The 16057-nt window shown below is 44.7% G+C and overlaps 1 protein-coding gene across 1 annotated transcript in view; it reads left to right on the forward strand.

Moving 5' to 3' along the window:
• Positions 1–382: 382 nt before the first annotated feature.
• LOC126419066 (glucose dehydrogenase [FAD, quinone]-like) overlaps positions 383–16057 on the forward strand; it is a 41914-nt gene continuing 26239 nt past the window's right edge. Inside the window, exons 1-2 of the mRNA XM_050086145.1 lie at positions 383–421; positions 10723–10984. Coding sequence (XP_049942102.1) covers positions 408–421; positions 10723–10984 — 276 coding nt within the window. The 5' untranslated portion in view covers positions 383–407. The remainder of the gene's footprint in view (positions 422–10722; positions 10985–16057) is intronic.

Below are 16057 nucleotides of genomic sequence, written 5' to 3' on the forward strand. Positions count from 1 at the left end.
CGGCGTATGATATTGAATAAAGGGTAAAATTGGCGGAGCGAATGCTGAGATCATAATTGTACCATCTTGTTCCGAGAGCGAACTGAGCAATAGGGCAGACAACTTCACGGAAGCTCACGAGGTACCAGGGGGAAGGTGTTGCCCGTGTCCGGAATCCCCGCGTCTTCCCGGTGTGACGTCACTCTGGTGGTTTCGGACTCCTCCAAGGTCGCGGAAGACGCACCCACACACCGGGCTTCTCTTCTCGTTATCAGCGGCTCTGCACAGAGTGCGCTAACCGCCGCAGTTTCCGCGAAGAGCCGACTAGGGAGGGGAGAGCGAGAGGGGGAAACTGCAATATTAAAAGCCAGCCCGCTCAGACGGCAGGCAAGTCCACCGCCGAGATCGCTTCTGGACACCTGTGCACCATGGGGACGCAAGCGTAAGTAGCCGCACGGGCAGCTTCCCCTGCACTTCCCACACACTTCGTGCTTCACACAGGCTCCAGATCTCACAAGAAGCCTTAAAAGTGTTGCAGCCCAAGTTGACTGCTCTTTCAACTCCCCACGAGAGGGCGAACTGCCAGCTGAGTTCTACAGCGATGGCTGCACTACATAAAACAAATGAGGCAACGGTTTTCGTTTTAAACTAAATCTTCAGGGTGGGCAAGAAGTCCCTGTACCCTCTAGTATCGAATGTTGATTTGACTTGACTTTATCACAAAAACATACTTACACATTAAGTGTCGAATATATGGGTGTGTTCCCCATCGCCTACATAAGCCTCCATGTTCTTCTCGACACATTTTTGAGCGTGTACGTGCGAAATGTATCGTCAACAGCATTGCGCAGGTCTTCGTTTGTAGCATAATGACGTGCAGATGCATGCGCCTTAATGACTCTCCATGACGAGTTGTCAGATGTGATGAGTTCAGGACTCCTCGGTGGCCATTTCAAGGGAGCTGGTGTTGCTGGTGTAACACAACCTGTCTACCGTCCTGGGAAGTGTTCATTTAGGAACTCGCGCACTACAAAAGCGTAATGAGAAGTCGCTCCTCCTTGGTGCAAGCGTATGCGTTCTGTGAGACCCCTTTCCTCACCCTGAGGTATTAACCACGATTGTGACATGTGTAAATAATTTGCTCCGTTCACAGTCTCTCCAAAACAGTACGGTCAAGCAGATGTTGTAATGTCATCGCTGCCCATATTATTACGAGAGGCGGGTTCCTTTCTCAGACGACTATGTAACGGGCGTACTCTTCGGCCCAAACGACAATATTTCTGGCACGTGAGCTGCGGTAAACGGCACATTCATCTGAAAACATAACCTTGCCACGGCTCACTGTATTTGGAAATTGAGTTAGCAAAGCACAGCATGCTAAAACGCGCTCATTCCAGGCTGTATCCGATAAGTCGTTTACTAACGTCGGTCGAAATGATCGGACCTTAAAGTCTCTATTCGTGTGATCTCGCTATGTTGTCCTTGGTATGCCTAGTTCCTCTACGTGTCGACTTCCCAAGAGATAGCTCAATCGAAGCAGAGGCTCCGAACATGTTTCTTCTCATGTCTTCTCCCTTCCACTCCGTGAGCTGTCTGTAACACAAGCAAAAGGATGTCTTTCCCAATCCAGATGCGTTGCCTCTCGCGGTGGAGTCTTATTAAATACTTCCTGGAGTGCTCCCATAATCTGCCTCATTGGCTGCCCTGTGTGTTGTGGTTCGTGCACCCACACACTTGTCACTAAGGGCTGCTTACTAGTGTAACTCTGACCGCTCACATCTGCCATGGTTACAAATTAAAACTTCACAGCGACTCTTACTGCGGTTCTAGGAGCTTCCAGCCTCGGGCATGGATGTGTGTGATGTCCTTAGGTTAGTTAGGTTTAAGTAGTTCTAAGTTCTAGGGGACTGATGACCTCAGATGTTAAGTCCCATAGTGCTCAGAGCCGTTTGAATCTTACTGCGAAAACATGTAAACATGAATTCCAACAATTGATTCCAACAACTGATACGAAGTGACAAATTAGCAACCTGCATAATAACGTTTTATACTAAACTGGTGTTACAGGGGTACGGAAGCATCTCACCCTCATTGTAGGTGATAACTTGGGAAGTTTTAAATACTGGTAGGCGATTTAAGTGGCATATAAAGATACATCTACAGTTACATAAATTTTGCGCACTCTGCAAACGACTCTGAAGTGCATGGTAGAGGGTACTTAAGATTGTACCATTTTTAGAACTTCTTCCCATTCCCATCACGCAACGAGTGAGGAAAGACTCATTGTTTTAATGCTACTTGGCACGCGGAAATATCTTACCTTGCATTCGCGCTTCCTACGAGAACGACAGGTAGGGTAGTGGGGTAAACACCTAGATTCTTCACTTAATTTCGCCTCTTAAAACATCGTAAGTAGGCCTTCGGGGGAAAATCTGCGTTTATCTTCAAGCGTCTACTACTTCACGTATTCCAACATTTTCCTGACGCCCTTTTTCACAATGTCATTCATGCAAGACGTCTTATTTTCGCATATCGCACTTACTCTAGCGTGAGGACATCTTTAAGACCAGAGTCAGGTATGAGGCACCACTCAGTGAGACAGAAGTAAACGTTTACAGTTTAGTAGATTTTGAGTTATAGCTCCAAAATCAACTATGCAACCAAAATTAACTTACATCAGTTGCAGAGTATATAACTAAAATCTCTTAAGGTTTCCTAGTTCCCTGACCAGCGGAGAGTCTGCGTCGCGTGACCTGTAGCAGCCAACACAGCTGAGTACTATATTGTCGCTTCTGCTCTGCAAATTGGAAGGTTAGGGCAGCGAGTCACTTACATATAAACGTTCATTTGTTGAAAATATTTATAAACCACCAGTGCGTATTTACTGTATCCGTAGTACATAAAGGGAAAACGGCTGTGGTCGAACATCGACGACCATGATTTATGACTACAAACAAGCAGTTCTGAAAGCACTGCCGTTTGTTATAGCGGAAACTAACAGTTATATACTAAATAAAGTTGTTGGAACACGTACAGTGTTAAATACGGCGAAACTGGATAAACAATTCGCGCAATGCATTTTAGTTGCTTCAGTTCCATACTACAAAAGTTTTGTCAAGTTTTTACCCTACTACCTCAAATATTTATGTCTATTTGATTATGAAGTTAACACCAATAAAGAAGGGAACGTGGGAAAACTTAAAAAAAGTCACAGACAAAGCATAAAAAATTAGCTTAGAGGAACGTAACAGGAAGAAAATGTATGTAAATCGTAGTCTATTAATAACAGATCCAACGCAGAGGGTAAGGTGGGGAGGGATGTCATACATCTTTCCATGTATAAACGGCTCTTAATCACAAAATCTGGATTCAAAAGACTCTAACACGTGATGGATAGTGCGTATTTTACTTATTCTTTCTTTATTTATTACGAAGTGTTTTTCTCAGCCATACTCCTATAGATAGTTAAGGAATTGTTAGACCATCATATGCTGACATTTATCTTTATTTCTTTAGTATTAAATTTTTCGCTTTTGAAGGGACTTTCAAGATGACGTAGGTACATTTCAAGTGCTGCATAGGCACACGGTAGGAGTAGAATGTCAAAACTGGAGCAGCAAAAGCTGCTATTTTGTAGGACGCAACCAAGGCAACGAACTCCAGCGTTTCCTTTGTCATCTGTTTCACAGTACAGCAGACATTTTCCAGTAAGATAACAGATTTTATGAATGAATCGTATTTCCAAATTATTCTCACAGTTCTACATTTTTACAAAACTTTCGTTGTTTTGTTTAATTTCTGGCGCCCAGGTTGGTGGTGCGATCCAACCGTCCCCTCCCCTCCCCCACCCTCGCATAAATTCTACAGCCGGCCATCCCCTTACGTTGTCCCATGGGTCAAACAAACCTGTGATCGTCAGCGCTGCCCTTCTTGGAATATATTCAGTTTCCTCTGTTAACCCAATCCGGGATGGGTTATACGTACTTGAACAATGGTCAAAGATGGAACGCACAGTTGTTTTCTGTCCAGTACTGTTTGTAGACTGGCTGCATTTTTTCAGTATCCTACCAGTATTCTGAAATGTAACATCTACTTTCATTGTAGGTGAAGAATTTACTATGACATGAGTAGTTCGTGGGATGGGTAGAGTCAACCTGTTCACAGAGACAAATTGCGCGTAATACGGACACTGGAATATAAAATGCTCCGGTGTGCCCACCTCACATCCACATTCACATTCTAAGTTTGCCCTTTTCTGTATTCGGTGCAAATACACCAGATGTGGTCCATGGCGCAACAAGAACTGCAGAAGGTAGAAGGTGTTTCATTTTTAGTTTTTCCCCTATTGAAAAGAATATGCTATCAACCCTACGCGCCTATTGTAGATTCTTGTTATCATAAATGTATTGTGTGTTCCTAATTTGTTTAAAATTTTGACAAATCGTACCCATTATCTGTTCCACTTCCATAAATTCGTGAAGTTTTAATTAATGAAGTGTAGCCGTCTCCCTAATGACCAAATAATAACGAGACGACCAAGTGTTGGTGTAGTTCCGAAATCAACTATTGATCTCACAAAGATATTCCATTGCACACGTCGAAGAGCTATTGAAGGCTTCAGTAGCTGAGTGTTTGCTGCCAACGTTCCTAATGTACCCGACAATCGAAGCAAGAACACTCGCCATTGGTAAATAATTTTATTAATCCCGCTGGGAGGTGAAATCTCCCCTGTCTGGTACTGATTAATTCGTTGTACAAAAGCTAAGGTTTTGCTACTTACTTGCACGAATACTAACACTGTGGAAGGTTCAAAAATGGTTCAAATTGCTCTGAGCACTATGGGACTTAACATCTGAGGTCATCAGTCCCCTAGAACTTAGTACTGCTTAAACCTAACTAACCTAAGGACATCACACACATCCGTGCCCGAGGCAGGATTCGAACCTGCGACCGGAGCAGGCGCAAGGTCCGGACTGAAGCGCCTAGAACCGCTCGGCCACAGCGGCCGGCTACTGTGGAAGGTACTTGACAGTAGAAGTTATACAGGTTCCAGTAAACATGAGACCGGAAGGCGCCGTTTACTTGACACCTGCGAATGAGCGGTTACTAGCCGCCACTGCCTCTAGTATGAAGTATTGTTGGGAATACGCTGCATGAATAATGGGCCAGCGAACTGTTTCCCGGATACCGTCAGCACCATTTGTGAAAGATGATGTATCAGCAAGAAGAGAATCATACAAATGATGAAAACTGCAGGGTGATCAGCTCGTCAGTAACGGTTAGTTATTTAGCGGGAATCTGGGACTGCGGCGAAAAAACACGGGCGCTTTCTTGGCAACTGATTATATCTGTGTAGAAGACGCAGTATTTGCCGAGCTGAGCTGCCAGATGTGCAAGCCAGATAGTCACTCACGTTATCTTCCGAGAGAGGTACTGCGGTATTAGCGCAGATGATCCCGCCGTTGTTTGGAAGCAGCAGCGAAGGGCGCCACTTGCTCGATATTCGCCAAGTCACAGACGTGGGCGAACGGAAACGTCGCCGGGCGTGCAAAGACCGTCCGCACCTGTACAGTGATTAACGTAATAGAATTGCACTGCAACCTTAGTATCAAACAGCTTAGTTGTAAGCTCGCCGCACGAACTATTAGTGACTTCGCTTAAAAGAGCTGACTTATCACGTTGAAGCGCTGTAGATGTTGTATAGAACTGGTGCCAGGCACTCGTGTGAGCCTCCAACGCTGACCTGTGTCATGGTTCTGAAGTTGTGTGCAGTGTGTGTGTGTGTGTGTGTGTGTGTGTGTGTGAGAGAGAGAGAGAGAGAGAGAGAGAGAGAGAGAGAGAGAGAGAGAGAGAGAGAGACAGTTGGCTCCGTGATGTCAGTGCACCAACAATGGGGAGGGGCTCTACTCTCCTCATCGATACCGTCCAAATCTGAGATCCATGCAAGCCTTGGCCAGAAATGAAAGTGGCAGAAGTAGAAGCTCCAGATCGCCAAGCGTTTAGAAAAAAAGATTGGGCAGGTACGAGTTGGATCCGCGCACTGACGGTTCCGTACAAACTTAATTGTATCCATACACAGTTCATCCATACTGGGAATCGAAAATCTTGACGATTTTTGCCTGTTATCTACATTGATAGTGGCAAGATATCGGTCCAGAGAAGTCCAAGGCTTTCCAGAAAGTTATGATTTTTAGTTTGAGGTCGGATAACAAATGACAAAAGAAATGTCTTTTTTCAAGTCAGCGGAAATTACCCTAAAGATTTTAATGTGCGAGTTTGAGAGTATCAAAATATGTGACGTAAATGGCCGTAGCTTTTGGTTGCATTGCCTTTGAAGCTTCAATTTTTTACACCGGGAAGAGAGCGTAGGCGTTAGTATTTGACATAAGTTTCAATTTGATACGCCTATCCGTTCCTAAGAAAATGAGGTCTAAAGAGACGAACGAACAGGAATACAGTCAGATAATAAATGATAAAAAAATGTTTTCGTGAGATATAATCACAAATTTACAATTTTCAGATTTTTTTCTTTTCGTTTTTTTTTTTTTTTTTTTACGAAATTTCATGATTCTAGGCCTACGGAAAGCACCCTACAGGTTTTGATGGGTCTGCGAGTACTAAAATATGTGACATTAATGGCGGTATCTTTTGACGGCATTGACTTAGATGCTTCAATTTTTACTCTGCCAAGGAACACATACCTCAGAATGTGACGTAAATTTAAATGTGATACATCCACCTCTTCCTGAGAGAAATGTTTTTAAAATAGGGTAGAGAGACGGACAACAAAGCGATCCTATAAGCGTTCCGTTTTTACCAAATGGGACACGGAACCCTAAAATCGAAAAAAATGTATCTCATAAATATTCGACACAACGACTCTCGAATTATCATTCTGTACTCTCTTCCGCTGCACCATCCGCTGCCTGGAAACTATTAACATAAGTGGCTCATGCTTCTCCTGAACCGCGCCGAAAACGCTATTTTTTCTAAATGATCGGCCATCCGGAGTTCCCACATGTGTCACTCTCATTTCTGGCAAAGCCTATATCAAAAACGTAGACAAAATCGGTGACGACGAGAAGACGCTTTCCCCTTGTAAGGTTGGTGGACAGGGGACGTGACAGAAAGTAGCTACCGTGTTTAGACGTGCCCATGAGCACACGGTGAATTTAAGTTGCCCGACTGTTTGAGTTATCAACGCGGACTGTCCAACGAGTCTACAACGAATGGTGCATCCCTCGCTAATACGTAATGCAGCGTAAGAACAGCTGGTCGCAAAAAGTTCCTAACAGACGCGGGTCGGAGGCGAGTGCAGGGAGAAGTTGAGGCGGAGGTAGTTCCGTGACGTTTTACGGACATATTTGGATCGTGACGGCGACCAGTCGTTGCCCTTGCTTCTAGCTCTTTTCGGAGGGTACACTTATGGCACTCCTGTCTTTCAAGACGACAACTACTGCGACCACAGTGCTGCATGCTTACGTTCCTGGTTCGACGAACACTCAGGTACCGCGTCGCAATTCGACTGGCGTGATTTTGTGGCCCCAGGGATGTTTACCGGCTGCAGTGTCATCCTCTGCCTTGCGGTATGGAGTCGCATGTGGTCAGTGCACTACTCTCCCGGCCGTTTTGGAGACTTTCCAGACAGTTGAGCCGCCACTGTTCGGTCGAGTAGCTCCTCAGTTGGTATCACGAGGCTGAGTGCGTCCGTTCCATTCCGGGAATCGAACCCGGGCCTCCGCATGGCGGCCATCTACTCTGACCACTCCGCTACGAAGGCAGACGGTCGCTTTTTATCACCCAGTCTTTATTCCACAGGAAATATCTCGGACTATTTGAATCGTCTCGTGCCTAAAGGGCCTCAATCAGGATATATCCAAAATGGAGTTAAGCACATCGACGTCCTGCTGTAGGGTAGCCGCATCTTAGGATGCCATAAGGCACTCTGTCAGATGACTGGTTATGGTAGGAAATACGCTACAGAAATCACGCTATACGCTATAAGGAATTCAGTCAGTGACTGAAACTCTACTAGCACGTCAAGGGAGCCCTTCCAACAGAAACAAGAAAAGCTATCCGGCAACACATTGTAAGTTTCCCGCTAAAAGAAAGTCATTATGCTGGCAAAGATATAAAATGTTTAGATACCGGACTTAACATTCCAGTGATTTACAAGTTGTTTAAGAAGAAACATCCTGATATAAAGATCACATTTTTAAGGAAAATATCAATCCGCATTTCGGACTCCCTCAAATAGATTGCTGCTGTACGTGTTAAGAGCTGAAGGCGAAAATGGACTCCATTAAAACAGCCGATAACTGCTGCTCAACCTGTCCGTCAGATCATTTACGTATACACAAACAATAGACGTCCTATCACACGTCCCTGGGGCACTCCTCACCATAGGTTTGTCTCCGACGAACGCTCACATTCGATGACAACGTACTGTATTCTAATACTTAGTAAGCAGACTTCTAAGACTACCGTATGCTACGGTAGAGTATTGTAAGTAAGCGTAGACAATAGCAGTTTTCCTAGTGGCTCTGGTCTGTTAATACTGTAACGGCGCTACATTTTCGATCGCTTTGTTTCTGTATGCGATCAGTGTCTTACTAGGTTCCTCTACAAACTGTAATTGGGGAACCGTCTAGAAACTGAGTGAGGATATATATATTGGGCCGTGTAACCTACGGAAAATTTTTGTTTTACATAGTTGCCCTCCTATCTGTTACTTAAAAGTGAACACTATTTACAGCAAAACTGAAATTGTCAATGTTTAATTCAGGTTTTATTTTAAAATCGTTGATTTGTAACGTGAAACAAAGGGATGTTGTAGTAAAAATGTAAAAAAATAAACAATACGGGTTTATCATATACCGTTAGAAAGCGCAGCTTTCTCAAAGAAAAAGGTAAAATTAAAAGGAAAACTCAAAACAGAAACATAAACATCCCTTCAATCCTTCGGCAAGCTTATATAACACATGTTTCTATTATTCATAAGCGACTTCCACATTGATCAGTAGTAACAGGAAACTTGTCTTTGATGACGATGAAGAATGTTCTATTCAGCAAATTAACAACAATAATTAAATAGATTATGTTATGTTTGAGTATGCAAACTGAAGTTGTATCAAAAGTCATTTCTTTGGTTGCATAAAAGTGCAGAAGTTACGCGATCAACTAATTTTTATTACTTATAAAAAGCGTTTTTCGTTTGTGATGTACTAATGTTGAACGATGTTCGGTTCTAATTATGTGCGAAACAAACAAACAGAAAACAAACAAAACTCGTCGGTTCCCAGCTTGTCTGTCACACATTCTTTTATGTATCTTTCCTTAGCTGTGTTATCAATACTATCGGTAATCGTATCATTTACACTACTGGCCATTAAAATTGCTGCACCAAGAAGAAATGCAGATGATAAACGGGTATTCTTTGAACAAATATATTATACTAGAACTGACATGTGATTACATTTTCACGCAATTTGGGTGCATAGATCCTGAGATATCAGTACCCAGAACAACCACCTCTGGCCGTAATAACGGCCTTCATGAGCCTGGGCATTGAGCCAAACAGAGCTTGGATGGGGTGTACAGGTACAGTCGCCCATGCAGCTTCAACACGATACCACAGTTCATCAAGAGTAGTGAACGTCCACTGTTCAAAGTGCCGTCAATGCGAACAAGAGGTGACCGAGACGTGTAACCAATGGCACCCCACACCATCACGCCGGGTGATGCGCCAGTATGGCGATGACGAATACACGCTTCCAATCTGCGTTCACCGTGATGTCGCCAAACACGGATGTGACCATCATGATGCTGTGAACCGAACCTGGATTCATCCCAAAAAATGACGTTTTGCCATTCGTGCAATCCAGGTTCGTCGTTGAATACGCCATCGCAGGCGCTCCTGTCTGTGATGCAGCGTCAAGGGTAACTGCAGCCATGGTCTCCGAGCTGATAGTCGATGCCGCTGCAAACGTCGTCGAACTGTTCGTGCAGATGGTTGTTGTCTTGCAAACGTCTCAATCTGTTGACTCAGGGATCGAGACGTGGCTGCACGATCCGTTACAGCCATGCGGATAAGATGCCTGTCATTTCGACTGGGGATCCAGCCGTGCCTTCCGTATTACCCTCCTGAACCCACCGATTCCATATTCCGCTAACAGTCATTGGATCTCGACCAACGCGAGCAGCAATGTCGCCATACGATAAACCGCAATCGCGATAGGCTACAATCCGACCTTTATCAAAGTCGGAAGCGTGACGGTACGCATTTCTCCTCCTTACACGAGGCATCACAACAACGTTTCACCAGGCAACGCCAGTCAACTGCTGTTTGTGTATGAGAAACCGGTTGGAAACTTTCCTAATGTCAGCACGTTGTAGGTGTCGCCACCGGCGGCAACCTTGTGTGAATGCTCTGAAAAGCTAATCATTTGCATATCACAGCATCTTCTTCCTGTCGGTTAAATTTCGCGTCTGTAGCGCGTCATCTTCGTGGTGTAGCAATTTTAATGGCCAGTAGAGTACTACGTCATTTATGTAGTGTACCAAAACTACCGAACTACAGTTTTGGTAGAGCGTATCTTATTAATAAAGCCTTGGAGCCACTCACATATCTGGGAACCTGTTCCGTACGCTCGTCTGCAGTGGGTCAAACGCTTTTCGGAAACCTAGGAGTGCGGAATCTAGGTGCTGCCCTTCATCCACGGTTCTCCTCCGACCTGCCCACAGTGCCGTGACGTTAGTGCTGCTGCTATTGCTGGTGGCGGCGCTGGGGACATCCGCCGCGCCCTACGCCCCCCAGTCGCCCTTCTTCGGCGCCTCCGCGCAGCCCAAGGGCAAGTGCGACTGCTCGCAGGCGGCCGACTCGCCGCCAGTGGTGGGCAACCCGGGCACGCCCCCCATGGTCACCGTCGAGAGGACGCTGCAGCGCCAGTGCGACCTGGTCGACCCAACCGCCTGCCTCGACACCAGCGGTGACGGCCTCGACGGGGTGAGTGCTGCACCAGTTCTTCAGTGTCAGTGGTTTCCTTCGTCGTGACCTCAATTCGACGGCCAGAGCGCGCTTCGTCTTCGGTGCTTGTCCGATCACGTTTAATTCATTAATCCAAAAGTAAACAGTCTTCAATGGTGGTGCAGAGACCGCGTGAACTTCATCTACATTTCTTTTGATTTATGTGGCAGTTCAACCTTCAAATGAAAATGTTTAATAAAAGCACGAAACTCGGTTTTCCCGCATTTTTATCGTAGTCGACGCAGACCAATTCAGAAGGCTATCGACAATGAAGTGTGCGCTGCACATTGTTGAAATCCTTAATACAATCCTTGGAATAATCAAGCTTCCCAGCCTTGATGGCGCAACAAAACTGTTCCATTCTTTCACAGAAATTTACCCGACTTGTCAAACCACCATCGTAAAACCATTTTAGCAGAATGTTCTCTGAGGTGATGAGGGTCATGACCACGCTAACACGTGCCCTCTCCCTCACCAGGTGGATTTGACCCTAAGCATTTCCGTCCATTGATTTCCTGACACTTTTCTGTGCTTTTGGGGTTATCATCTTGATGACACCTTCCGACTACTACTATCTTCTGCATATCTACCAAACCCGACGCTCTCAACCATGCGCGCCTGAACGTACAACATTTTACCTTTGCTACTTAATTCCAGTCCCAAAGAAAACAGGTGTTGACAGATGTGAAAATTACAGAACTATCAGTTTAAAAAGTCACGGCTGCAAAATACTAACGCGAATTCTTTACAGACGAATGGAAAAACCGATAGAAGCCGACCTCGGGGAAGACCAGTTTGGATTCCGTAGAAATGTTGGAACACGTGAGGCAATACTGACCCTACGACTTATCTTAGAAAATAGATTAAGGAAAAGCAAACCTACGTTTCTAGCATTTGTAGACTTACAGAAAGCTTTTGACAATGTTGACTGGAATACTCTCTTTCAAATTCTGAAGGTGGCAGGGCTAAAATACAGGGAGCAAAAGGCTATTTACAATTTGAGAAAGGGAAGCAGTGGTTAGAAAGGCAATGAGACAGCCTACCTCCGATGTTATTCAATCTGTATATTGAGCAAGCAGTAAAGGAAACAAAAGAGAAATTCGGAGTAGTAATTAAAATCCATGAGGAAGAAATAAAAACTTTGAGGTTCGCCGATGACATTGTAATTCTGTCAGAGACAGCAAAGGACCTGGAAGAGCAGTTGAACGCGATGGACAGTGTCTTGAAAGGAGGATATAAGATTAATATCAACAAAAGAAAAACGAGGATAATGGAATGTAGTCGAATTAAGTCGGGCGATGCTGAGGGAATTTGATTAGGAAATGAGACAGTTAAAGTAGTAAAGGAGTTTTGCTATTTGGGGAGCAAAATAACTGATGATAGTCGAAGTAGAGAGGATACAAAATATAGACTGGCAATGGCAAGGAAAGCGTTTCTGAAGAATAGAAATTTATTAACATCGAGTATAGATGTGTCAGGAAGTCTTTTCTGAATTTGTATGGAGTGTACCCATGTATGGAAATGAAACTTGGACGATAAATAGTTCGGACAAGAAGAGAACAGAAGCTTTCGAAATGTGGTGCTACAGAAGAATGCTGAAGATTAGATGGGTAGATCACATAACTAATGAGGAGATATTGAATAGAATTGGGGAGGAGTTTGTGGCACAACTTGACTAAAAGAAGGAATCGGTTGGTAGGACATGTTCTGAGGCATCAACGGATTACCACTTTAGTATTGGAGGACAGCGTGGACTTTAAAAATCGTAGAGGGAGACCAAGAGATGAATACACTAAGCAGATTCAGAAGGATGTAGGCTGCAGTAGGTACTGGGAGATGAAGAAGCTTGCACAGGATAGAGTAGCATGGAGAGCTGCATCAAACCAGTCTCAGGCTGAAGACCACAACAACAACAACTTCTTTCAACGCTACATTGACAATTCATCAATACCTCAGCAAATGTCCCGTGATTTAGTCGTTTATGTGAGGTAGAGAACGCGGAAAGAAACTGGAGGGACGGATGGAAATTCGTGACTTCCAGTTGCACAGAGCATTGTGGTAATGCAATGGCGAAAGTTGAAAATTTGTGCTGGGCTGGGACTCGAACTCTGGTTTACCGCTTCTCATGAGCGGCTGCCTTAACTACTTCGGCCATCCGGACACGGTCTCTGAGCGACTCAAATTTCCAACTTATCGCATGCTCGAACGCAGCGTCGATTAACCCCCTACTCACAAATTATTGATTCCCGTAGGAGATGGGACGATATTAGTGCATCCGCACTGAAACAAATGTCAAGGAGCCGAAGCGCTTTTACAGAAATGTATATACCCTTACTCATGTTAGGGTATTTCTTATCATTCTCTGTGGCCCCTCTCTGTTTCATAGCTCAATTGTCCTTTAATTTTTTAACGTCATTCTCCTGAACCACATTTCGATCACGCCCAGTTTATTCTTTCATAGTCCTCTGGCTTTCCAAATACGGCTCGGCTCGACAGACTCTTGCTTCAGAACCGAGCGGGGTGGCGCAGTGTTTAACACACTGGTTAACACACTGGACTCGCATTCGGGAGGACGATGATTCAAACCCGGATCCGGTTGGTTTGTTGGTTTGGGAGGGGGGGACCAAACAGCAAGGTCATCGATCCCATCGGATTAGGGAAGGATGGGGAAGGAAATCGGCCGTGCCCTTTCACAGAAACCATCCCGACATTTGCCTGAAGCGATTTAGGGAAATCATGGAAAACCTAAATCGCTCCAGAGAAACGCTGGGATGACTCCTTTGAAAGGACGTCAAAACCCAATCTCCAAATATCCATTCTTGTTTCAGAACTTACTTCACCAACTCTTTGCCAGTATCAGATACCAGTAAGGCTCTGTTGTACAACCTACTTCAACCTTACATCCACCAATCTCACAACTTACATCAAGCACTTCTTACAAACAAAATTGTATTATATATTTCGCGTTCGGTTCACAAGAATGGTATCATTACCTATTTCGTCTTATTAGCAAGTGATGACCAGATGACCTGATTAAAAATAAAGAGACAGGCGGTAGTAAAATACCATATGCACTTGAATACGCCACATAATAATCCTACAACTGACCCGGTCCACAGTTACTTTGTGTCGAACTGAAGTACAGGAGTTAGTTTCTTTTGTAATTAAGTTTGGCAGTATTTTACTACTCCTGCGTCCGCAGCTGGTGCTCTAGTAACTTGTGCGCGATCTCTAGATGCGGTGTCGCTGGGTGGATTCCCCACAGGATCGGCGAGAAGCTCATGGACTGCGTGTTTGTGTTGTTCTAATCATTTCATCGGCGCGTGAGTCTCCGAAGTTGTGTGAAATAGAGACTTGCATAGGGCGGCCGGTCAATAAGCCCATACTTTCATTCATTTACGATCCCTTTCTTTCTTTTCAACAGTTCATCTGATGTCGACTTGGTAAGACGAAACTAGTAATGATACCACTTGCGTCACATGAGGGTGAAACACATAATTCAAAAAAGTAACAAGACGGTCACTGTGTTTGTCTAACGGTGTATGCCTGCACTGGGCGCACTTCTTTCAATTTTATGCGCAGGTTTCCTTAACACTGATGTTTCGTTAGTCGCTATGCTCGTATTCGCTACTCTTCATCACTTCCGTCGTTACTCTTCTTCTGCTAAATTCAACTTCAGAGCAGCCTGTGCACTGAATAGTTCTTCTGAATCTCCCTTAGTTTTCATTTGACGTTAATTCCTGTTCTCAAATTTCTTTCTCTTTCATCAACGGATCTTGGATACACAATTTAATTAATTCTGCTATATATAATACTTAACACGATCATGAGCTGAATGATTCCTGATTTAAACCTTCCAAAACGTAACTTTCTGCTAAACGACCAAACGAAAGATCTGTTACTGTCGTGAACGAGACAGGGAGTACATAGGCCTACAAAGAGGAACATCGTCAATGGTCTGAAATCTGTCTATAAAAAAAGGAAAGAACTTGTAATGTCCGGAGAATAAATGATGCATGTTATCTCACAGAAATCGTCTCAGAAAGTAAGTCATATCCATGTCGTTCCTGCAAGTTTACTAATGCCACGTAACCGTCTACCATTTGATTATCGTGTTATTCATTTCTTAAATTTTGGAATATAACTTCGTATCAGGGTACGATTTAAATTGATGTATACTCTGAACTGTCGAAACAAGCTGTATTACAACATTTCCCGTTTTGAGATGGCTGTATAGGCATGTTCCGAAAGACAATAAATAAATAAAAGCCTTTGGAATGTGGCAAAGACCGTTCCTGGCGCATCTATCATCCGTTAACTCAGGTGCAGACCAAGGGTTCGGTTATAATATTAATAATATGTTGAATAGAGAGTATGGCTGATGAATGGCGGTGTTTGAACAGCTGTTATTTAGATGTTTACTTCAATGAAAAATGACGTTCTGCAGTGCGGTTGTCGATCAGTACGTTGTTTTGCACGACGAAACTCGCCTGACTGACTTGTTACTCTGAAGCTTACGTGCGTCAGGGAACTCTGACGAGTACTCCGCAAGGTCAGCATCCGCGTGTTCACCAAGTTACGTAGTCAGCCGCAGAACGGCAGCTTTATCGCGTGCCTCAGTCACAGACCGTCTGCCGGAAAGAGGAGGACCTTCTATTTTCCGCTTGACTGAAACGTTATGTGAAACAAACCGCCATTCACCAAGTAAGAGTCTCTCGGCTGCAGCCGCAAGGACTGACACAGAGAGCTGTCAAGGACCAGGATAGGATGAGGATAAGGAAGAGGAGAGGGCGGGGGGCGGGGGGGGGGGGGGGGTTGAGAGGGGAGGAGGGCGTGCGTTCCAAATGGATCGACAACGCGAAATGCAGGCATGCCTGCTTCCGAAGCGGAAGGCGCGGGAAATTCCTCTTTCGCTGCAGCCGCCCCAGACGGCGAAGCACCAGCGGTGCGCTGACGCGACGCAACTGGGGTCAAACGCTCTCGCCGTTGCATCACACCTCAACAGCGACCGGCTGGCAGTCCTGAAGGTCGTACGGAAGTCTTTCGTCCCTC

The sequence above is a fragment of the Schistocerca serialis genome, chromosome 9 (assembly GCF_023864345.2).
Source record: "Schistocerca serialis cubense isolate TAMUIC-IGC-003099 chromosome 9, iqSchSeri2.2, whole genome shotgun sequence".
NCBI classification, from domain to species: Eukaryota; Metazoa; Arthropoda; class Insecta; order Orthoptera; family Acrididae; genus Schistocerca; species Schistocerca serialis.